Here is a 25766-nt window from a genome sequence, read left to right as displayed (position 1 = left end):
TCATTGATTTATTGGCTGAAAGGTCCAAATACTAACACTCCTAATGATCAGCCATTCCTTTTGTGTTCTGGTAGCAAGTATTCTTATACAGTGAATATCAAATGGAACTTTGTGCTTCACATCTGCTATTTCAAAGTTTCCATTTTGGAATTCCCCTAGTCTCAAGTAAGTGGCACATTGTTTTCCCTTTTTGCTCCATCCAACATTTTCCCCAACTTCCAAGGCTCCGTGATGCAAAATGTCATTTTGTCGATCTTCTGTTCCAGTACTCACTTTAATTTTGCTGATATTAATGGGCTTCTCAAATATAATTACAAAATAATCCCCTACTGTGGGTGCTTTGGACCAAAAGTACTCATCAACACTGCTATATGCTTTGCTCGCATCATAATTTTCAAATACATTCATATTTGTATATAGCTCTGCAGGTGGATTGTCAGGAATGTCAAATGAGTCCTCTTCAAAGTCATCATCCTTTAATTTGTTCTCTGCTCCTTTGTATGAGGAATAATATCCTATATGTTGAAACAGGGATGGCTTAAAGCGCATCACATCTTTTTGAGCCAAGAGACTACGGAAATGAATCAATAGCCAATCACAAGGCATTTCTTGGTAAAACATTAACAAAAAATGTGCCAGTCTTGGGAGATCATGGGAATGATAGAGTTTTCCAATGTATCCAAGCTTTGAAAATTCCAGAGTCACCCAGTAAGAACCTTCTCGTGATGTAATGACTTTCTTAATGGCAGACAAGAAGTTTTTAGAACACCGAACATCATCTTCTAACATTACATAATAATCTGAAATATTGGCACAAAAATTAAGAAGGAAAGCATAATCCACATTCTGCTTGGATCGAAACTTGACTCGGTCATTTGGATCATTATAATTTCGTTTAAGGCCATCCAACATTGGGTAATATTCTTCAGGAGCATGTATGACCATTAACCGTCCAGCAATAATGTGGTGAGCAAATTTCTGTGTGATATCTCTGACCATGCTGTCACACCAAGGTAAGTCAAAATCTGCTAGATGAACCACCACTGCAATTTCCTTCAGTTCTTCATAACTGGATTGCTCAAATATAGACTTGATCGTTTCAAGCAAATAATTTCCTTTTTTTCTTTTGACTGATGAAAGTCCAACTGTTAGGTACTCTGGGCAAAAGAATTCAGAAAGAAGATGAATTAGGTGCTTTGAAAAAAAACATAAAAATCAAGGTTGGCCCTTAGGGCTGCTACTACACCAAGCAAGCTTAGTGAATGGTGAAATAGAGGACATTTTGTGATTAAATTATTAAGCTACATATGAGAAAGCCATTATGGTTTATGTGTAATTGATTCTTTTCTGTGGAAAACAAATTGTATTATAAGCATACTGATGTGTATACTGTTGCTTTAAACATTTACTCATGAAATAAAATAGGGTGTAAAATGTTATACAGTTTAATGTTCCCATGTAAACCCATTACAGAAGACAGATAGATATTTAGATAATGTAAAAGCTATTAAAAAAACAGAAATGAGAAAGTCATTCAAAGTTATGGCTGACAAATTATCCCCAATTTATGTAAGTAGAAATTACTAATGAAACATTTTAAAAATCATTTTGTGAGTGAATGATTATTTTAAAGGTTTTTTTAAAGCAATTGTTCTTAGAAACCTTAAAAGGCATTTCATTTGTATTGTTTCTACCACTTTTTTCAAGCAAAAAATATAAACTGCTCAATTTCCATACAAAATAAAGTCAGTTTCTTATATCCAAGTAAAAAAAATCTTTAAAGTATTTTTTTAAATTTCCATTCTCATGAAAATGTTTAGAACATGTTTCTGTTGATATTACTGTGCTATATATGACTTAAAAAGTTATATTCTTTTTCTTTCAAATGCAACATTCTTTTTTTCATTAGATACAATTTAGAACAGTTCTTCCAGTGCAGCAGTCTTTCATTAGATATGAGGGGGGTCTATTAAATAGGATGGGAAAACAAGCAAACAAATAACATACATCTTTATTTTTACTAGCCTCTATTTGAAATTTATGTCTTTAAATTATAAATTAATAATAAAGCAAAACTTTATTATGAAAGTGATCAATGGACTTCACCAGATTGATGCAGGGGTCTATGATACAAAGATGTAAAAAATCTTTGGCAGATTTTTTTAAGGTGATTCTATCTGAGGGCCAAAATGGGTATATGATTTAGATAGACATAAAAGGAGATGCCTAAGTAAATTAGAGGAACATGAAATAGTTTATCTGTCATATCTATGGATAAAGGAAGAATTTATGCCCTAACAAGAGTTGGAGAATATTATAAGATATAAAATGGGTAATTTTTGTCATATTAAATTTAGAAAGTTTTGAACAAACAAAATAAATTAAAAAAGGAAGGGTACCAGAAAGCTGGGAGAAAAAAAATACAGCAAGTTTGTCCAATAAAGGACTCATTTCTCAAATATAGAGAAAGCTGAGTTAAATTTATAAAAGTACAAATCATTTCTGAAGTGATAAATGGTAAAAGGATATGAAGAGGCAGTTCTCAGCTAAAGAAACCAAAGCTATATACAATCATATGAAAAAAATGTTCTAAATTACTACTAATTAGAGGAATGTAAATTTAAATGATTCTGAAGTACCACCTCATAACTATCAGATTTTTTGATGTGATATGAAGGGGGGAAATGATAAGTTTTGGGGGGAAATTGGAAAAATTCGTACAGTAATGCACTGCTGGTGGTGCAGTAAATTGATCCAGGAATTCTGAAGAACAATTTAGAATTACATTAAAAGGTCTTTAAAACTAATAGATCTATATTTCAAAAAGCTTTTTTTTAAAAAAAAGACTTATTTGTGCAAAAATGTTTGTAGCAGCTCTTTGTGTGTTGGCACAGAATTGGAAATTGAAGGGATGTCCATCAGTTGGAGAATGGTTGAACAAGTTGTGATACATGGTTGTAATGGAATAATATTGTACCATAAGAAATAAAGAACAAGATGAGTTTTTTAAGAATCCTGAAAAATATTTTATTTCTTCTAATACTGGATGAAAAAGGATGAACTGAAGTAAAGTGAAGTGCGCAGAACCAGGAGAATGCTGTACATAATGATAGCAATATTATTCAATGATAATATCTGAATGACTTAGCTATTCTCAGCAATACAATGATATAAGACAACTCCAAAGGACTGCTGATGAAAAATGTTATCCACCTCCTAAGAAAGAACTGGAGTCAGAATGCAGAAAAACAAAAACAACATTTTTTTGCACATTGTTTTCTTTTTTTCTTTTGCTTACTTTAAATATTTTCTTCCAAAACATGAGGAATGTGGAATGTTTTTCATGATCATACATATATAACCTAAATCAAATTGCTTATTATCTCAAAAAAGGAAAAAAAAGAAGGGAAGGAGGAAAAGAATTTGGAATTCATAATTTTGGAAAATGAATGTTAAAACTATTATATTTTCTGAAAAATATATTAAAATGATGAAATATTAATGAACACTAATAGTTCTTAGTGTGTTAAAATTGTGCTCAACTTGGATAGAAAAGAGAAAGAAAGGAAGTTAATGGTAGAGATAATACAAAAAAAAAAGGAGAAAGTTGTGAGGAAATCCAGAATTTTCCAAGAAAAGTGGGCATATGCTAAGAGTAGTAACAACTGTTTTCAATAGAAAGACTATTTTAATTAGTGCTTTCTCAATGAAATGATATGAAATTGTTTGGAATAAGGTTCTCTTAACCTACTTTAAAATGTCAGGTTGGCAAGTTCTCAGTGACAGAAGTCCTTGAATGGCGGAATACTTATGTTGACAAATGCAGTTTTGTTTAGCAATTGTGTCAGTAATGTGAACCCTGGAAGAAAGAGTATGTTCCAGGAATTGCTAAGGGGACTCAAAAACAGTTAACACAGAACTGGAAAGACCTCTAGGATTTGATGCAGAGTGAAAGAAGCAGAACCAGGAGAACATTGTACACAGAGACTGATACACTGTGGTACAATAGAATGGAATGGAATGGAATGGAATAGCAGCAATGCAAAAATCCAGGTCAATCCAGATGGACTTGTGAAAAAGAATGCTATCCACATTCAGAGAAAGAACTGTGGGAATAGAAATGCAGAAGAAAAACATATGATCAATCACGTAGTTTGGGATATATGATTAGGGTTTTGATGTTAAAAGATTGCTTTACTGCAAATATGAATAACATAGAAATAGGTTTTGAACAATGATACATGTATAACCCAGTGGAACTGTTGGTCAGCTCCAGGATGGGGGAGGGAAGAGGTAGGGGAATCGTAAATCATGTAACTATGGATAAATATTCTAAATTTAAAAAAGATAAAAAACAGTTAATATATTCAGAAGTTAAGAAATGTAAAGGCCCAGTTATTATGCTTTCTTTTGAGAAATCTTCTATTTATATTTCTTTCCAAGGCAATTAGCTACATTTATATTCACAATGTATTGGTGATATTCATAAAAGAGAGGAATGAGTCTAGAAGAATGCTTTAATTCTCTAGACATATCAGAATGTATGAAGTGTCCCTTAACATGATAAAAAAAAAACATGATACAAGAAGAAAGTCGAGAGAAAAAGTAAAATCTAAAGAAGCCAAATGAAAAGCAAAACCAATATAGAGAATGGTTGTGGAAAGAGGTAACACAAATGAAGGAAAGAATAATTATTTAATTACTAAAACTATATAATTGGTATGAGGCTTGCTATATAGAAGGCAAATCTGAATATTGTTTGCTTCAATTAAATTCCACTCAAGTGGGCTATTGAAATTACTTTTAAAACTTGGTCTGCTATTGCAATATATATATACATATACATATGTATATATATACATGCATAAATATATGCCAGTATGAGGCTATATAATATGCAAATAAATATAATGGGAATTAAAATATAAAAATACAAAGGAACTGTCTCACAAAGGTGAGAAATTCTCTGCTGGATCAGTTTTAGTGGGAGAGATAAGAAAAACTAATGATGATGATGTGGCCTCCAAGGTGGTCTTTGAAGTTAAAGAAGCATTTCAATAAGTGAACTTGTGAAATGCTTCCACACTGGTCATGGAGATACACAATGACAGAAAGGCATAAGTCAAGGTTGAAGAATAGGTAGTATTTTAGTTTTTCTGGATCAGAGATCACATGAAGGAGAATACCATAAATTATATCTAGGAAAATAGGTTTGCATTTAATGACCATCTAAAGAATTAGTATTTTTTTTGAGGCAGTGTGACATCACTCATCTTTTTTGAACAGGAAAGCAAAGGGGTTGAACCTGTACAGTACGAATATGTTGGTGATAATGTGAAGGATGACTTGGAGAAGGAAGATACTGAAGACAGGTAACTATTGCATGATCACAGCAGAAGAGTGATGAGGGACTGAACTAAAGTTCTAGAAGTTTAACTGGTGAGAATACCTAGTGTTGAAAGTTATCTGAGGAATCCAAAGGAAGAGTATCAAATCAACACATTTTGACAACTATAGATATACAGAGGATGAGAAAGATAAAAGAAAGATTACTCCTCATCGGGAGAAAGCAATAGAGATAAACATTTTAGAAATTTAAGAAGGATCCATAGACATGAAGGAATTCCCTTTCTGAGTCTAGAAGAAGACTTTATAATCAACTCCCCATTGGGGGAGACAGCAGGAAAGACATTCTCCTAGACATGGTCAATGAGTAACAATGCTTTCTTCTTGGTACATATAATTAAAAAATGACAGGAAACTCTGACACTTTCCATGTTGAGAAATGCTACCCTCTTTCAATATTTTTATTAGAAAAAATTTTATCATATGGACATATCTGAAAGTATGGATTGGGACTTGGGGACACAATCGCTCTGATTTATGAAGTTCCTGGTAAAAAAAAGATCTAAGTCAATCACTGCCAAGAATGGCACTTTTCTTTTCCTCATAACTACTTATGGTTGGAGATAGCAGTTTAAGTATCCTTTCAGAAACTGTCTTCTCCTTGACTTTGTGTGACAATGCTCTCTCGATAACTGTCTGATTACTTTCACTTAGTCTCCTGTTCTAGAATATCATCTATGTCTCAAACCCCAAATCCTTTTCTGGGTATATCTTACAGTCTTTTTATCTTTTCTATCTACAATTTCTATGTTTGATCTTATTAGTCTCCATAGGTTGTATTCAATTATCATCTTTATAAAGATAACTATATATTTCTCTCTTATATCTCTCAACCTCTAATCCCGAATTATCAGCTGTAGGTCTTCACCAGGTTACCCTCTAGACACAGTAGATTTCTTATGGTCCAAATGAACTCATCATATGCTCTTTAAATTCAAGACTTTCTTTTTTCTCCTTTTCCTTTGAGGGACACTATCATCCATGTAGTTATCTAGCTTTACAATAACAAAGTTATACTTTACTCTTCCTTCATAGTATTCATACTCAATTAGTTGTCAGTACTTGTTTGTTCTATGTCTACATTTTTGACATATATTTGGACCTTCAGTTTGACTATGTCATATTGACATATGACTACTTTTTTTTTTTTTGACTACCTTTGATTTAAAGTTTTATCACCTTTTGCCTGGACTATCTCAATAGTTTGCAATTGGTCTCCTTGCCTCTCATCTTCCCAGGGTCTTATCTAATCTCTATGTGAAAGCCAAATGGACTAATTGTTTCCATTAGGAAAACATATAAAGTTTTCCATTTTGATATTTAAAGCTTCTCACGTTCTAGCACCACCATGTCTTTCTAAACTGATTTGTCTTTTCTTTCTTCCACCAACTCTACATTCTAGTCAAATTGACACATTTGCCATATACAACAATCCATGTGCCACTCCTTAGTCTTTGTGCCAACTATTCTCTATGTTCTAAAAGATTTTTCACCTTGCACCTCTGTTATTCTGAATTTAAAATTTCTTTTAAGGCTTTATAACCCTCTCATAATTCATTGTTATCAATATTTCTTCCTCTGGCCTATAGACTCAATGAGACAAATTTCTTTGTCTATATTTGGTACTTCTTTATCTGTGTACATACTCTTTTTGCTTGCCTATTATAATGTAACCCCTTGAGAGTGAGTATCCTCAGAACCCAGCACACACTTTCGAAAGATTAGACACTTAAGTGATGCTTACTGAAATGAGAAGCATTATATAGTGGAAGCACAATGAATTTAGAAATAAAAAAAAACCTTGGGTTTCATTCCACCCACTGCAACTTCCTATCTTGTAGGACCCTGGCTAAATCACTTAACCTCCTTCAGCTCAAGTTTCTTACTGTAAAATGTCGATGATAATATTTGTATTATCCCCCTATCATGGTTATTGTGAGGATTAAATGAAATAATGTATGGAAAGTGCTTTGTAACTCAAGTGGTAGAAAAATGTCAATTAGTATTAAGAGTAGTAGACATGAGAATTTTAAAAAAGAATAATACAAATGCATAAGAAGATGATGTTAGAAAACAGAAGTGGTTTTCCTGATATACTGACTTTTGATTAGGGATGTGGCAAAGCCAAAAAAGAACAATATAAAAATAGTCATCCTCACACTTGATCATATTCTCAAGGAGGCTTTAAACTGAAAATGGAAAGAGTGGAAGAAAAAATCCTTGATAGATCACGTAAATCAAATGTCATGTAGAATTGTTATAGCAGAGAAAGAAGAATAACATAGGAGTCCTCCAATTTTTTCTGAGGAAGAAAAAATATATCCATGGTCTCAAATATCTAGATATCAATAACTGGAACTTATGCCCCAAATAAAACAAACTTGAGATCTGAAGATGAGGAAGTAAGTGTAATCTCAAATGTAATGTTGAAGGTTGGTCAAATAGGGTGCATGACTGGGAGACAGCAATTAATATTTAGTTCAAAGAAGTAAAGGAAAAGGGGCAGGAACATACCTATATAAAAGTGTAAAAATTACCAAATGTGATGGAGGAAATATCCCCACAATAATAATAATGGCTCATATTTATGTAGCACTGTATAATTTACTTAGATTGCTTTCCTCATTAATATTCTGTAAATTAGGTAGCACAAATATGATTATAGGTAATTAAAGATGAGGCAACTCAAGCTCAGATAACATGTCAGTTAATAGGAGATTTGAAAACACAAATGTTTTTATTCTTATTTGAAATTCTTTCAGATAGCTATACAGCTTGTAAACACGGTGGGAAAAATTTGGATGTAGATTGAAGGAAAAACTAAAATTACACAAATTAGTAGTAGTGGATGTGTTACTGACTGGAAGAATGTCCTAGATATATTGTAAAAGAGAGTTGTGAGCCCCTTATTGAGTTATCAAAATTTTAAAATAATGTAAAAGGAGGTTTCTAATGAAGTACTTTAAGATCCTCAGCTTGACAAAAAATTTAGTCAATATTTTCACTCAAAGAAGAAATGTATTTAGAAAAAATGTAAGAACTTTATATTTAGGCTATTAAGGTATTCAGAAAGTTTCATTTGTATTATTAATCTTGACAATTACCCTCTAAAATTTTTATAATTTTAGAGTTGAAAAAAATGATGTCGGGATATACCCCAGGATAAGCATAGAAGTTAGTGTCTGAATCAGTAATCATACAAGTTTTTCCTAAATGTAAGACTAGTGGTCTCTCCACTATGCCACCTGGTTGCCAACATATAGAAGTCAAATCAATGAGTTGTCATATTAAACTATTTGACTATAGAGTACAGAATTGGGCCCATTGTTTGGAGAACATAAGACAGATTATGAAATAGGATAAGAAGGAATTTCATAGTACTTTCAGGTATTCAAAAATGGGTTGGATCACCTCCTGGGATAATGAGCATCATACTGAGGGATATCAAGAATAGACTGGTTGATCATTTGTTCTGGATGTCTTTATAACCATTATGGTTGTTGTTATAGGGGATATGGTTGTTAAAGTAAATGACCTCTGAAATTGCTTTGATTTTTAAAGATCATATATTTTGTTTATTAAAATTGGGAATATGTGGGAATCTTCAGTATATGAGTTTTTCTAAAAAACAGTTATAAAATAGAAATTTGTAGATTTCCAAAGTCTTTTTCTCCCTCTAAAATCTGGTGATTATACTTTCATGTAAAAAAAATCCAGATTATTTTAGTCAATAAGATGAACAAAGGTTTTGAACATTCATTTAGTGAAATAATGAAAGGTAAAGAAGGTACTAATGGTTCATTGATCTTTAAGTATAGGCTGACCTGGCAGTCACTTACGGAGTTGCAATATTAAGTTGATTAAAATTTCCTTGGCCATAAATCTCTTCCTTGGCAGAATACCTCAGTTACTCAAATTCCCATTAAGACATCTAGCCCTTTGGGTTTGTGCAAAGGGTGTCCCTTTTGGAAAGTAAACATATTACTTGAAAAGCCTAACACATTGTACCATTATCTCTCATTAATACTTCAGAACAAATTCATTTATCAGATTAGCAAACTAGGCACTTCAGGCCCTGAGGGAATCGACTTTACAAAATGAATGTTTTAGGAGAAAGAAGAGGGATGAAGATGCAAGTCTAAGAAGGGCCCTGCGGAATAATGGCTTAAATGGGGCACAAATATGGGAAAAACTTAAGGTATTTCTCAGATTGAACAAGGAACATGTAGAGAAGACAGAGGCTGAGTGTAGAAAGGGACAGGATAGTATATCCAACTAAAATGGTACAATTTAACTATGGACAGGCACTAGGAATTTTAAATTCATATAATATCCCAGAATAGGAGAAAGAACTAAAAATATACAAAGACCAATAGAATGAGGGAGAAGCCCTACTAAAACCCTCAAAGATCTTGTTTCCTAATAAAACATTTACATTTTGGTTGTAACAAACACAAAGGTAAAATGAACAGTAGAGGGGAAAAATTCATCCTTTATGATTTGTTCATTGACACTGGAAAGCAAATATATGTATATATAACACAATTTAAAAATTATTTTTGTGATTTTCCACTCAGGAATTTATCTGATAGCTCTGAATTTAATTAAAAATGGAAAAAGAAATAAAAGTTTTTTGTCAATATGTAATGTTAATGGACAGTTGATTTTTTTAAAGCCAAAGTGAGTGGATATGTCAATAATTTTGGCATGTAGAAAAGTTTAAAGATTTTTCATTTAACAGAACAAAATCACACAATAGTATCTTAAATTTGTAAAACACTTTTTACAAAGCACTTTCACACACTTATTAATGTAAGCATACTTACTTTTTCTTGGTAAAGGAGTGCCAGCTAGATAGCGATAGGTGACATTTATGGCTCCTGAGAAATTAGATAAATCTTTAAAAGTGTGCACATAACGGTCTGAATTCAGTTGATGTGTGGATGTTTCTCTAATGAGCTGTTTGTCTCCCTTCTAAATGGCAAGAAAGAGGCAGAGAGAAAGAGTAATAGGTGCGCATTGGTGAAAATCTCTCTCTTAAGCAATGAATAAGGAAAGGTTGGGCCATAGGGTGTCATATACATTAACATTTTCTTTGGGCACATATTAAGTGCTCAATAAATACTGGTTGAATGAATCGTAGTTTTTGCCTATATATCATTCTATCCTCACAACTAAAAATTGTGGTAGATGACACATGCAATAGATAAATAGAAATTGGATTCCCCCCTTCCCATCTTACCTAGTTGACTGTGCCTTCCACCTTTATTCTGATTTATACCTGCCTCTAAAGTCAGAGACTTTTATTTATACATATTTTGGTATTACTCAAATAAGCAAGGCTTATTTAACAATCTCCTACTTTATATGTGGGACAGTTTGGAAGTATTTCTTATAACTGTAAGTCTGTTAAGAGTACTCTGTAGGACTGAATAGATCAGTATGTGCTTGTGGTCTGATTTGGTGATAATTATGCAAACTTGACCATATAACTCTTCTGAAAAAACAAATAGAATCATAGGATCTTTAGACAAGTGATTCCGAAAGTGGGCGCCACTGCCCCCTGGTGGGTGCTGTAGTGATCCAGGAGGGTGGTAATGGCCACAGGTGCATTTATCTTTCCTATTAATTGCTATTAAAATTAAAAAATAATAATTTCCAGGTGTTGCTAAGTAATATTTTTTCTGGAAAGGGGACAGTAGGCCAAAAAAGTTTGGGAAACACTGCTTTAGACCATCAATTGATAACTGAAGGGGATCTAAAGACTGTAAGGTCTAATTTGACCTATTTTTTTTTAAAATTAAAGCTCTAACATAACGAAGCCACAGCCCTCTCAAAATGCTACAAGTCAGATCCTACTACCAAGAACGACAAATTCTTTGGTTGGTTGAAATTATTTTTAAATATTCCTTTAGAGTAGAAACAGCTTGGTAGAGTTGATGAAGTGCTTACCTCAAAGTGAGGAAGAGCTGGATTCAAGTTCTGCCTCTGACATATAGTGGTTGTGTAACCCTCTGCAAGTAATATAACCTTTCAGAACTCTGGCTAATTCTCTAATGCTAAATTGTAGAAAAGGTGACAAACTTGAATTCCTAGAAGCAGCTTTTTTTCATCCGGGAGTTACCTATGTGGTGGAAATCACAGATCTAATCCCTCTATCTAGCATTAAAATAGGGGATCATTGGTGGGGAAATAATAATAGTTTTTTCTGCACAGAATTTCCTGCTCCCAATATTTGTTATAATAAGATAAAATATGTAAAACTTTTTAAATATAAAAGTATTTATTAACATATATATATTCTCATTGTTTTGCATTTCCTCATAAGATATTTATTTTTACAGTTTGACAGTATAGTAAAGCAGATTTCAATAACTCAAAAGGGATGGAATTACTAGATTTCCCATTTGGGGTACATCAGTTTTCACTGAGCAATTCTAAGTGAATTTTCAATGATACCAACTTAAGTCGTAATACATAGCACATAAAATCTATCCTATATACAGATATGTGTGGATCTATGACTCCATACATGTAAAATGTCATGTATACATTTGGAAATATGAATTAACATTTTGCAAGTTTTAAGATCATTAAAATGCTGATGTTCTCTGAATATTCTTCAGCATCAAGTTCTTTTCCATAATTCAATATTCTTAACTACTTAGAAATGCCTAGAATCATGAGAGAAATAATTCTTAACTCAATGACACTACTAAATCTTAAAGTTTATATGACTTTTTATGGTTTTATTGCAAAGGAAAAGTATAGGGTATGGAAAATATATAAGAACAAATGAATTGCGAAAAAAGGCTTCTTTTCCCCTCATTGAATTCCACTATCCAAAGTGGAAGACATGACACAACATTTAATTTATTAATTTTTAATCAATTAATTAATTAAGTTAATTAATTAATTATAATTGATTAATCGATTGTGTTCATAAAAGCACTTGATTAAATTTCTTAATGTGATACTCTTTACATATTTTTTTCATGGTAAATAAATAAAGCACAGTAGTCACCAGAGTCATTTTATTCGGTTGTTCTCAAAGGTCTATCAGAACTTTCTCTAAACTGCATTATTCTAAAAATATTATATATATATATATGTATATATGTATATATATGTATCTGCATATATATACAAATATATTTTTATAAATATCAATTTATTTTTGTATATGTGTATATACATATACATATTCATGAATTTAGATAAAGGAGCAGTTAAAATAAATTTAGGGAAAGGTAAGGGAATAAGTATTGACATAGTACCTATTAGGTACTAAGTGGTTTTACAAATACCTCATTTGATTAAAAGAACAATTGTATAAGGTAAGTGCTTTTACTGTTCCCATTTTATAGTTAATCAAATGAGACTGGAGGAGGTTAAATGAGTTCCCCAGAGTCACTGAGCCATTAAGTATTAGAATTGAGATTTGAACTTGGGTTTTGGTGGCTTTAGGACCAGCACACTATTTACTTTACCACCAGCTAGAACACAAGTGTAGACTCTATACAGGGTGATCTTTAACCCTTTCTCTATATCATGGGTCATTCTGGCAGTCTGGTGAAGAATTTAGATAACTTAGAATATTTTTTAAAGTATAAAACACATTGAATTACAAAGGAAATCAAATATATTGAAATAGTTATCAAAACATTTATTTTAGAAAAGTTAATGGCGCCCAGGTAAAGAATTCCAGAGACAAGAAGTTAAGTAGCTTTGGGCATTTGGCCTCTTCTACTTGACTTTCTTAAAATGTTCATATTTCATTCTGAGATCATGCCAACATGTTTAACAGTTCACACAAAAATGAATCCACTAAACATGGGTTTGAGGATAGAACCACCAAATAACCAAATGGTAGATAAAATAGATTGGATTCTGCTAAGAAGATCTTGGATTTTATGGGGAGTTAGTCCTTGAGGCTCATAATACACTTTTGGCAGAAGGAATCCAGTTGAAAAAGTAAGCCTTGGATGATTTTCTGTTGTCCCTAAGTACCATTGTTTTAATCTCCACAATTTTTTTCCTATTGTACCCATATTTACAGTTCTAAATCCTGTTTCAAATTACCTTTTCAACCTTAAAATACACTTCTCCATTTCCATGGATTCGATGCCTAGTATTCTCCACACAAAGTACTTTCCCATCTCTATTACTTTTTTGTTAGCTTATTTCTTCTGCCTTCAAATTATCATTTATCTTTTCCATTTATCTTCTTATATTGAAATATAATCTATTCTTCAAGATCCAGGGAAAATATTACCTTCTCCTTGAAGCTTATTCTGGTCTCTCATCTGGAGGTGAGCTCTCCCTCCTCTAAAATCTTTTAGAATGCATTCTCATGCATTCTATATTCCCTCTCACACTTAAAGAATTCAGCTTTGCACTAATAATGAACCTTTATGTTTATTTGTGTAAATAACATGTTACTAAATAAAAGATTATTGCAACACAGAGGAAATACCTTGTATATAGGGTATGCATAATAAATGTTTGTTAATTTAATGTGGAAACATTAACTACGATTCTATTTTAGAATACACCTTCTATGATCTTGAAACTCCATGCAAAAGTCAAATGAAATAGTACGGGGGAAAATGGACTTAACATGGAAACATGAGACTTGGTTATCATTATGATCTGCCAATATTAAATTCCATAAAAGAGGCCTTGTTTCATCATGAAAATTATACATTGTAAAATGAGGGGATAAAATTAATTTCAATACAATATGTTGGATATACTGTTGTGCTTTATAGAAATCATTTTGGGGGATGGAAACAATTAAGTCAATTCTTAAAAATACTATTGAGTTAGAAATCAAAATGAAAGACAAAAGTATTTTCACTGGTTTTACAATGATTTGAATTTTGTTAACATAAATTTAATCTTACTATTTTCTACTGTCTAAATATTTCTTAAGATTAATTCTTTTATTTTCTTAAATCACAGAATCAAGATTATTTCTGTAGCTAAACAGACTTGTGAAAGCAATGTGGTATCATGACAAGAGGGCTAAAATTAGTCATAGAACTTGGGTTTGGATTCTGGTACTGCCATTTACCATATATATTATTTTCAAAACATCACATAGCTTCTCTCCAATTCTAGTTTTCAGATTTGGTAAAATTAGGCAAGTGGACTAGAACTATACAAATTCTCAGGTTTCTCCTAGCTTGAAATCACTCATTCTATGATCTGCTAAATTATAAATGGGTTGGCTTTGGCATATGAGTTTAATTCAGTTAGAAATTTTTTGTTCAAAGAAGGAGCAGTATAAGAAGCTATTATAATACCATGCTATTTACATTAATGTTATAAGGCTGTTATTATGAATGAAATCTTTATTAAGTGCTTATTTAATATTTATGTGCTTACTTAATACTTATGTACAAAACACTGTGGTAAATGCTGGGAGTACAAGCAGAGAAGTAAGACAGTCCTTGTTCTCAAAGGGCTCACTTTCCAATGTGGGAAACCAACAGACGTATAAGGCTATAGCTGCAAGTGAAGTGAAAACATCCCATGGTCTTTAGAATACAGATGTTTGTTTATGCCTCTTCTTTAATGACATCCATTGACAAAATCACATTAATTTCTGATGCTGAAACATTTGATGGTGCTGAGGCATTGGTGGCAATAAGTTTCTCTTTTAGATTTTTAATGGCTGTGATTGTAACACCTGCAGGACCAGTTGCCAGAGTGTATCTCCATCTGTACTACCTTTCTATTTGTATATAAAGCATGTAGCACAATGCCTTCCTGGAAGCATGCTAATCTAGAAGCATTGTTATCCATTGCCAAGGCTCTGAGTTTTAGAGCCCTCTACTTTTTTCTTTCAGATGTGAGAGGGGATGATGGTCAAAGTGGTAGTAGTGTTTTGACCTACCGACCTACCAGACCCATGATGTTTCAGCTAGCTTGTCTTGCTTGCAAGTTGTTTGTTTGATAGCTGGTAGTGATAGCTGGCTTTCACAGGATTTGCTTGTTCACATAATGACTATAATGGCTTAACTAGAAGTAGAACCTGAGAGTAGGAATCAGTGTGGTGCTCTCACTCACAGGGCTCCTGTGCTGATCTGTGTTTGGTGACAGCAATTGTTGCTCATGGTGATGAGGAAGGTCTTACCTACTCCCTCCACCAATGATTCATGACTTCAGTAATGATCATAGAAAAAGATTTGATATCTAAATCAGATCTACTTTATTCCAATTCCAATCTAGTCCATGCTACCATCTCTCTCTCTCTCCCTTTCTCTGTCTGTGTCTGTCTGTCTGTCTCTTTCTGTCTCTCTTTCTCTCTGTCTCTGTCTCTGTCTCTCTCTGTCTCTGTCTCTGTCTCTGTCTCTGTCTCTGTCTCTCTCTCTCTCTCTCTCTCTCTCTCTCTCTGTCTGTCTCTCTCTCTCTCTCTCTCTCTCTTTCTCTCATATGTGTGTGTGTCTTATGTGTTCATAATCATTTGTATGCTAATTCCCTCCTTAGGCTGTGAGGTCCTTGAGTGCAGGGATTGTTAATGTTTTTTTTTTCCTTTGTATCCTCAATGCTTAACACTCTTGTTCAGATAAAATCCATTTATAGATTTGTGATTTCTTCATTGTGGATACTTGGACCCTAATACAATGTAAGCTTCTTTAGGAAAGGAATAGAGTGTTTGGTTTTGTTTCCAATTGCTATTTTTCTAAGATCTGGATGCCTGAAAGCTTGATAAAAGTTTATAGGAGTCCTTGGGGCCTTCTTTGTGAAAAGACTAATTGAGAATTGTAGATGAGACTAGAAAATATATAAATGGGTTGTGGTGGGCACATGGAATATAGTGAGATCACAGACAAACTGAAGTATTTAACTACCTAACAATGAGCACGTTGAATAAGGCCTTATTGAATTCAGTTGATGAGGCATAAAATATTTGAATTTGAAAATGTAGGCTCTAGGTTCAAATGTGATCTTGGGCAACTCATTATCCTCAGTAGGTCAGTTTCTCCCATCTGTAAACTAAGAATATTAAATGACTAAGTGACATCTAAAGTTCCTTAGAGCTCTCAAACTATAAACCTATGATATTAAGGTCCTTTCTAGCTCTAAATCTATCATCTAATAGTTTGCCAAATTCCTTTATAAAATTCAAGTATGCCATCTCTATGGAATTCCTTTGGTTTTCCCATATTTTTACAGCGTTCTTTTCCTAATTTAATTTTTTTCCACAATTTGAAAATTATCTTGTTCTATCTTGCATTACACATTTTCATGTTCATGTCTTGACTTACCTAGGACATATCTAAGTTCATGAGGCTAGATTGTAATATTTGTTTTATACTCCTATTAGTACATAGCACAATGCTTGACTCAGTAAATACACATTTGTTAAGGAAAAGAACATAAAACTGAGAAATAAATAATGAGAATATTCCAGCTTTTTACATGACCTTTTATTTACAAGGTTCACAATAACTTTAAAGGGGGATCTCTTCATGAGAAGTTTATAGGAAGGTTTCTATAAATAGTGATTCTCTGATCACCAAGTACAATAAAGTATTGAAATTCCACTTGAAAGCTTTTCATACACAGAAAAACTGTTCATTGAAGAAAACAAAGAATAAGAAATTACCTCCTGGGTTTTTAACTATTACTGGTTTAATTTGTGAGGGGCAGAGTGTCACATCCTTCTCTAGACACAGTTAGAGAAACATAAAGGATTTCCAAGTAGGAAACAGTCATTTATTTTTATTTTTGCTTTAGAAGCTATTTGACATATTAAATAGGGTACCCACTTTAACTTCAGAATGAGGCTCAAATCATACTTCTGACACAAGATTTGTGACCCTAAACCCTAGGCCAGTGATAGTGAAACTTTTTAGGGGTGGGTGACATGACAAATGTCCTCAGGTGCCTTTGGAGGAGGGGATGGGGATGGGAGTAGCCAGCCTGTGTCCCTCTGGCTTTCTAGAAATGAACTCTGGCAAACTCTATGCTGGAGTGTCAGCTTGCATGCCTGCAGAGTGGGCTCTGAGTGCCACCTCTGGCACATGCACCATAAGTTTGCCACCATGGCCCTAGGCAAATCAGTTAAACTCTTAGTGACCCATTGTGACTTTATTTTTAGCCATTTACCTTCTGTCTTAGAAATCATACTAAGTATTGATTACAAGGCAGAAAAAGGGTGGAGACTAAGTAATTAGGGTTAAGTGACTTCTCCAGGGTCACAAATCTAGGTAGTGCCTGAGACCTAATTTGTACCCAGGTCCTCTGAATTCCTGACCTGGTTCTCTATCCACTGTGTTAGCTTGCTGCCTCACCAGGAGACTTTCTGAGGCTCTCAATTGATGAATATTGTTTATCTATTTAATAGCTAGTATTTATATAGGAGTTTAAGGTTTATGAAGGCCTTTTGCATATTAGTTGATCCTTATGACAACCCTCTGACATCATTTCCATTTAATAAATGAGAAAATTAAATTTTGCACAGTTTAGTGATTTAGTGATCAGGGTCACAGAGTGGGTAACTGAAATAGTATTTGAACTCAGATCTTCTGGACTCTAAGTTTAGAACACTACTTCCTGTACTCCAAATCACCAAGAAAGCAGCCAAATATGTACTATTAGGCTTGTTCAGGGGACTTTCCAATAGGAATAAAATGAAATGAAAGACCACTTTCAAATCACTACTTATTTATACATTTATTTTTTCAAATAAACATGACTTTTCTTATGGCTCTTACATTACCACTCTAGAATCTGAGATTCAAAAAAAAAAAATTAGGCTTAGGGACAGGCTTTACAGCTTCATTGATACAGGGTACTCTAATGTGAGGAAAGAGTTTTTTCCAAAACAGATCTACATTTTCTTTGCAACTCATAACCTTAGCTTCATAAAGTATTGAGAGTCCCAATTTACTAAAAGAAACATAGTTAATATATGTCAGGTCTTGAATCCATTTCTTCCTGCATAAAAGGCATAATGATGATGATTATGATGATGATGATGATGATGATGATTGTACCTTCTTATATAGGCTTGAGAATTTATGAAATTTCTTTATTACACAGTGAGGAAAGAAATGTAAATAATATTGCTCTATTTTACATATAGGGAAATTAAAGCTTGGAGAGGCTAGTGCCATGCCAGCAGTAGCATGGAAAGGGACAGAATTATTGGTCAAATGAAAGTTTTCTGTCTCCAACTTGTGTCCTTTCTACTATGACATACTGTCCATCCACAGGTTCCACTGCCTTCTTTAAAAAACAAAGAAATAAAAAATTCCCAGCACAAAACCAGCAACAACAAGAACAATAAGATGAAGGGAAGAGAATGATTTTTTAGTAGCATACATGGCCAGTCTCTTTAGTGTATTATGATCTTAATTAAATCACTATTAGAGGGGCAGCTGGGTAGCTCAGTGGAGTGAGAGTCAGACCTAGAGACAGGAGGTCCTAGGTTCAAACCCTGCCTCAGCCACTTCCTAGCTGTGTGACCCTGGGCAAATCACTTGACCCCCATTGCCCACCCTTACCAATCTTCCACCTATGAGACAATACACCGAAGTACAAGGGTTTAAAAAAAATCACTATTAGCAAAGTTTCCTTCTCCTATGCTTATCTCGATTACTATTCATTGACAGAATTGGATTATGGTAAACAAGAAAGCTATCATGAAAGCTATATCTTTGTTGAATGTAGAATCTACCCAGGACATGATCCTGTATCCTGATATAAAAGATGATTCAATTATAGTGCCTATGTCCTTGTCTCCTACTCCTCATCCAGGATCATTTATAAAGTTTTAGCAAAATTGCTTGTATAAAGCATTGAGTGTCTCTCTTAGTACCTTTGTCTTCTGAGGCATAATCAGGAAATATGAATATGTATCTTGGCTCAATTTCAGCCATTTAGGGCCATTCAAAAATCAATCCAAATGTCAACACTCTATAATGGAAGGGAAAATGTCAATTTTCTTTTACTAAACAAAACAATATTACTCATTAGAAGGTACTTGGAAGGCAATGGGGCTTTGAGGAAGCATAACTAATTCCTAATGCAATAAGAGAGTTGGTTTTGTTCCCATATTTCACATAAGAACCAATAATTCCAATGGACTGAAGTGTTTCTGACTGATTTTTCAGATACTTGCTGGGCTAACTGGGCACATTCAAATTGTAATAGCTATTTAGACCAAAATATATACTAATATTAAAAAGAGATCTCTAAGGATCATAGGGAAAAAGGGATAATAGAGAGATTTCTAAGGAAGTAGAGAGAAAGGACATAATCCTCTATTTTTCTTCTATCAAGGGAACCTGATTTGAACAGATTAAATAAAAAAGGATCTTATTAATACTCTAAGTCTAGAATATTTGTGTTCATCTCAACTTTGTGCTGAAATCAATTCAACAAAGTCAATCTATGATAGGAAAAAATAGATAATACAGACCATGTTGTCATAGAGAGCTTATCCCTCTGACTGAATGACTTTTGGTAAGTATTTTCCAAATTAAGGAGGATTTGAGATTGATTCTAAAGTGAAAGTGTAAGTTAGGGTAATAAGTGCATAGATGTGGTCATCATAAAGTTCTGCCCCACACATTTTATAGAAAAAGAAACTGATACCATAGAAGGCTAAGTGACCTACCTGCCCAAGGTCACACAAGAAGTAAACATCAGAGATAGAATTGACCATCTAGAACGCTAATTCAAAGGACAGTGATCTCTCCGTTATACCAATTTGCCTCTAGCTAAATAATAATTTAGAGTTCTCAAGGACTTTATTTTTAAAAAACTTAATCTACCAAAGAAACTTACCAAGACATACCCATCTTCTATGTACAAGTTCATGAAAAGAAGACAAATGACAAGAAGTCCTAAGAATGACACTGCTGAACGTTTCCGCAAGCATCTCATTTTATCCAGTGTTATGAAATGTCTCATTTGAAGAAATACATATGCTGTCTCCTAAGGGAGAAAAACATAGAATTACTCAGTTAATTATGGTTGCTATTATCTATTGGCCTCATGCATTCATAGCTGAACCACATAGAATAAATGATACTAACTTCAAGTTAAAATTAATTTTCAAATTTTGTATAGAAAGATGATATAAATTAAAACAAGGCCTTTGCACTTTCTCAATCAAGACAACCACTGATATTTATTAAGTACCTACTAAATGCCAGGCGCTATTCTCATGTGTTTATATATCATGGATCCTGCATCCTGCATACCATGTCTTTTATACTAGGTGGCACAGTGGATAGAGAATTAAAACCAAAATCAGGAAAACCAAAGATCAAAGCCAAGCAGAGACACATAACAGCTCTATGAATGTAGGTAAGTCAATTAACCTCTTTTTACCTCAATTTCCTCAATTGTAAAATGGGGACAGAAACAGTACCTCCAAGAGTAGGTGTCAGGCATTGTGAGGTAGTTGTATCAAATTAAATAATATTTATAGAATCTATTAGCACAGTGTCCAGCATCTGGTAGGCACTTAATAAATGCTTATTCCATTCCCCCATTTATAGCTTATTAGGTGACAAATACACTGATGTTTTGTATAATTAATATGTAACTTTCAAACACATATATGTGTATATATCTCTTTCTCTTTATGTGTGTGTACACATATCTATATACACTAATGTGTTAGTTAAAAATAACACTAATGACTATCATAACTCTGTTTTTCTTAAATCCCATAACCACATACTGACTGATATTGCTGCTGTTCACAGACTAAAGCAGAGAAGCATCTTTTAATATCAGGAATATTTTAGAGAAACTGACAAGGAGGCAGAAGTCTTTCTTCTTATATGTAGGACTTGACAGTCCCTAAATGTTTTGTCTTATTACAGAATCTTAGAGCTTGAAGGGACTATTGAGATTATTAGAATCCAACACTATTTCCTCTGAATATGTGCCTTCTGTCCTGGCTCCTTTTGTAATAATGCCTGAATTTCTACCATTCAACATTTATTTCAATTAGTGAGAATCCTCTTAAAATTCCAATGCTTTGGAAGGGCAAAGGGATCCTTTTGTCATTCTCATTTTTCTTTGTGAGTGAATTAATTTAATAGATTTGTTCCTCTAATACTCAAAATCTCCTGTTCTGAGGGAATAGAAATTAAGATTTTAATAGAGGAAGAGGTAAATTGGAGCATACAAGAATTTTGGGTGTAGGTCATCTGAAAAGGGGTTTAGGATGACATTAGTTCATCTTAACACCTAAAGGAAAAATGACTAAGTTAGAAAATATAGGTAGAAAAGGAAAAAGCATGTGCCATCAAAATAGCCTATTTTAAAGTTTTTGTTTAGATCTGAGCAATTTATATGGGAAATGGATAGAAAAATCTTCCTTCTTCTATGGAACAAATAGGGACATTTATAGAATTAAAGCTGGAAAGAACCTCAGTGGTCATATAGTTCAATTTCCACATTTTACAGATGAAGAAATGAGGCTCAGAGGTATAATGGGATTTGTCATGGGCCATACAGATAGTGTCTTGCTTCTAGGATTCTCAGAATAATGCATAGCTTTATGGAATGATTCACAATCTGATCAATATTCATTCCATAGCTGAAGTTTACAACCCATTCACAGCTTCTTATTTTTTAATTTAAATTCATTTTTTATATTAAAACAGCTAATTAACTACTTTTATCCCTCCTCTGCCCCATTAGTGAAAGAATCATTTGACAAATAAATAAAAGAATGAATATATAGACAGTTTTTGGATGAAGAAATAAAAATATATATATGAATATATGAAAAATGCTATAAATCATTTTTGATTAGAGAAATGCAAACAAAACAACTGCGAAATATTATCTCACACACATCAGATTGGCTTAAATGATAAAGTGACAAAATAACATATAATGGAGTGAATGTGGATAAATGGGAACACTAATACAATGGTGGTGGAACTGTGAATTTCCAATAGCTTCTTATTCTATGTGTGTGGGACATGAGTCCACTGACTCAAAATGAAAGAAAAACTGGAGACTTTGAGATCACAAAGCAAAAAAGCCAAATTATTACTCTTACTGGCAGAGGGAAGTGGCAACACAGATGTAAACTCAGAGGGGGGCACCTTATGAGCTTAAGGCAGGTGTTTAAATATAGTTTCAAGGTGGGGTTTTCCTTGTACACCAGGGAGGGACTCACAATCTCAACTAATCCTCTTCTCTTCTGTTCTCATGATCACTTCCCTAAATCCAATCCTGGCTCTCTTCCATACTTGGGAACAGCTCTCCAAACCCAATCAGCCTTATACATACCTCTTGCCAAATAGGAAGGTAGATTTAGCCTATGTGGAGAGATAGGAGGCAATGGAATGAGATTGTTCTTGACCTAGTATTTCCTAACTTGTTCTATGTAACAGGTGTGAAGAAGAAAGAAAGAAAGAAAGAAAGAAAGAAATTAAGAAAGAAAGAAAGAAAGAAAGAAAGAAAGAAAGAAAGAAAGAAAGAAAGAAAGAAAGAAAAAAGAAAAAGGGAGGGGGAGTGTTGTTAGGGACTTTCTGCCAATTCTAGCTGGCATACCCCACATGAGTCCCCTTCACATGCAATATCTCTTCTTGTCCTTCCATAGAATAATTAGCCAGTATACTAGAAGTCTTTCTCTCCTTTTTAAGTATTTCTAAAATACCTCTGTAATGATCTGGAGGCTTACTTGCTATATGTTGTTCTGTCTAGTCAACTCCTTTACTTAATCTTTCAATCATACAAAGCCTTTATGTCTTGACCATGACTTTGTCTATAAAAGTCTTTGATAATAATCACTTCTTATAACCATCATTTATGCTTCTATTTTTTTGGAATTCTGGTTTTTCTGAAATAATTATACCTCTTGATTTGTAACCTTATAACTTTACCAGCAGAATATTTTTTCCCCTAAAAATGTTTTTTTTTTCTCCTACCAGGGAGAAAATCAACATCATGGAAACCAAATAGCAGTTTTCCAGGTCATCTTCTTTTCCCATTAATTATTGACAGATTATTATCCATTGGCAATGTTTATCATAGATAAATGTATTGAAAGACTAACTGGGCTACCCACCCATGCATAATGCATAATCTGGACAGTGGGCAATTTTCACTGATTTACTCTTCCTAATATGGATGCCTCAGAACATCATTTCTGAATTGCCAAGAATCTTATGAAGAAAATTCTAAAATATCCCATGTTAAAAAAATGCTCCAATATCATTCATAACAGGAACCACCTGAAAGACTCCTCTAAGGGGCTAAATAAAATATATAAGCTAGGGGAAGCTAGGTGTTTCATTGTGTTGAAAGCTAGGCCTAAAGGAGATAGGTCCTGAGTTCAGACCTGGCTTCAGACATTTCTTAGCTGCATGACCCTAGGCAAGTCATTTAACCTGAATTGTTTAGCCTTTACTGTTCTTCTGCCTTGGAGCAAATACTTAGTATTGATTCTAAGATAGAAGGTTAGGATCATTTAAAAAAATCAAACTTAAGCTACTTAAATAAGCAAGGATTTATATAACTTTTAAAATCTTTATTGATGGCTAGCACAAAGTACATAAATGCCTAAATACATGCAGAACTAAGTTCAATGTTTAGAGAACTCTTCTTCAATCTGAACTGTACTAAAATCCTACTACATTTAATGGATTCAAGACCTTGATTGATAGACTATAAACTCTTAAAGGGAGAAACATTTTCTTTTTTTTTCTAGTTATATTATCAGAACCTATTACAATGTTTAGCATACAGGAAGCACTTAGTTGCTTTAATAATTGACAATATTTTGATGAAAAAATGTTGCCTTGATTTGTCATTATTGAATAGTGATACTGAGAAGACCATTAATCAAATTATCTTGGTGTCTGTGTTTAACAAAGTGTCATGGATAATCCTATAATATACATGAGAGACTTCTTATTTGAAGATAGAATCTAAAGACATTTCAGTCTACAATACATATATACATTTGTCTTTTTTGAAAAAAAAACAGTAAATATAAATTGGAGGGCTCATTCTCTATATCTCTCAGTCATTTATACATATATGAACAAATGGTTTTCTTTAGAAGATCATCTGTGATAATGGTTTTTTTTTCTTTTTTATATTTCCATGCAAAGTACTACCAATATGTGTAGAAATAATTGTTGAAAAAATACTGAGAAAAAAACACATGTGCTAGTAATTTCTAATATCCTTGACATCATTAAGATGGAACTGAATTCTCATTTCCTACATAAAGCCTTTCCTCTCTCCAGCTGACAGTGCCCTCTTCTGTGCCCAACTCTAGTGCCCTTCTCCTCTAACAACATTTTATTTAGCTCTTCATATTTATCAGTAAATCTTATCTTTTTATTTATTTTGCATTTATTCATAAGTTTTTTCTACTTCCTTCATTTGAATGCAAAATCTTTACAAATAAGGATTACTTCATTCTTTGTATCTGTGTCCCCGGACCTTAGCAGTGTCTGGCACATAGTATTTGTTTAATGAAGGGATGTTTATTATTGTGGATCATTTGACAAGAAAAGCAACATAATTTTTTTTGTTTTCCCTCCCTATTTTATTGGAGTAGTCTTTACTTTTATAATGAAAGTAATTCTATTGGGGTGAGTAAAATTGTGTCAATTATATCATGAATTTCTCCTACTTGTAGTTGTTCCACTTCTCTCTTCTTCCTTTCAGTTATCATTCCGACGTTCTATGGGGTGAGAGTCAGTGGTTTAACTTTATCCATTTCTATGTTTAAGTCAATAGCTCCTTCAATTAGGTTGGGTGTTCTCTGTTCTAATTGATATGTTTGTGGATATATATATATATATATGTATGCATATATATGTATATATACACATACCATATATTCATGTGTATTTAACCACATACACAATAACATTAATAAAAATGTTCATAAATATCAATGAATAAAAGGAGGCATGTATGAATAAGTATATCTATATGTGAACTCATGTAGAGCAAACATATGCCTGTTTGTCATTTCTGGAAAATGATACACAGATGACCATAAATCCAATTAACCTGGTGGCTGTGTCTATTAAAGTATCATGTATAATTTAGCTGATATATACATGAGAAACATTTCACTAAAGATAGACTTTAATATTGTTTTGGGCTATTAAAAATATTTTTTTTCAATTAAAAAGTAAAAGAAATTAGAGGTATCTTTTATTCTCTAGCAATACCTCTCAGTCATTTTTATGTACATGTACACTCATATATATACTTTATTTCATTTATAGGTGTATATATACATATATATGTATTTTTATGCATATGATTATATACACATGAAATGAGAATTCATACACATAATTTTATGTGGATAGGTAGACACACATATTTGGATATATGTG

At 33.0% G+C, this 25766-nt stretch overlaps 1 protein-coding gene across 1 annotated transcript; it reads right to left on the bottom strand.

The window, feature by feature from the left end:
• On the bottom strand, positions 1-25087 carry MGAT4C (MGAT4 family member C). The gene is made up of 4 exons (XM_044679171.1): positions 25046-25087; positions 20212-20361; positions 10233-10380; positions 1-1157 (listed from the first exon to the last, which is right to left on the bottom strand). The coding sequence occupies exons 1-4, from the start codon at positions 25085-25087 to the stop codon at positions 1-3; spliced, it is 1497 nt and encodes a 498-aa protein (XP_044535106.1).
• Positions 25088-25766: the final 679 nt, after the last annotated feature.

The sequence above is a fragment of the Gracilinanus agilis genome, chromosome 5 (assembly GCF_016433145.1).
Source record: "Gracilinanus agilis isolate LMUSP501 chromosome 5, AgileGrace, whole genome shotgun sequence".
NCBI classification, from domain to species: domain Eukaryota; kingdom Metazoa; phylum Chordata; class Mammalia; order Didelphimorphia; family Didelphidae; genus Gracilinanus; species Gracilinanus agilis.
Note: the sequence above shows the minus strand (reverse complement) of the source record. Positions and strands in the feature narration are given on the sequence as shown.

What these genes read in the sequence shown, in the direction of transcription:
- MGAT4C (XM_044679171.1), bottom strand. Translation starts at nt 25,087, where the DNA reads ATGATAACTGAAAGGAAGAAGAGAGAAGTGGAACAACTACAA. An exon ending in TAGAAGATGGGTATGTCTTG is followed by an intron (nt 10,381 to 20,211) that starts GTAAGTTTCTTT and finishes CTTGCCATTTAG; the next exon opens with AAGGGAGACAAACAGCTCAT. An exon ending in CACTCCTTTACCAAGAAAAA is followed by an intron (nt 1,158 to 10,232) that starts GTAAGTATGCTT and finishes TCTTTTGCCCAG; the next exon opens with AGTACCTAACAGTTGGACTT.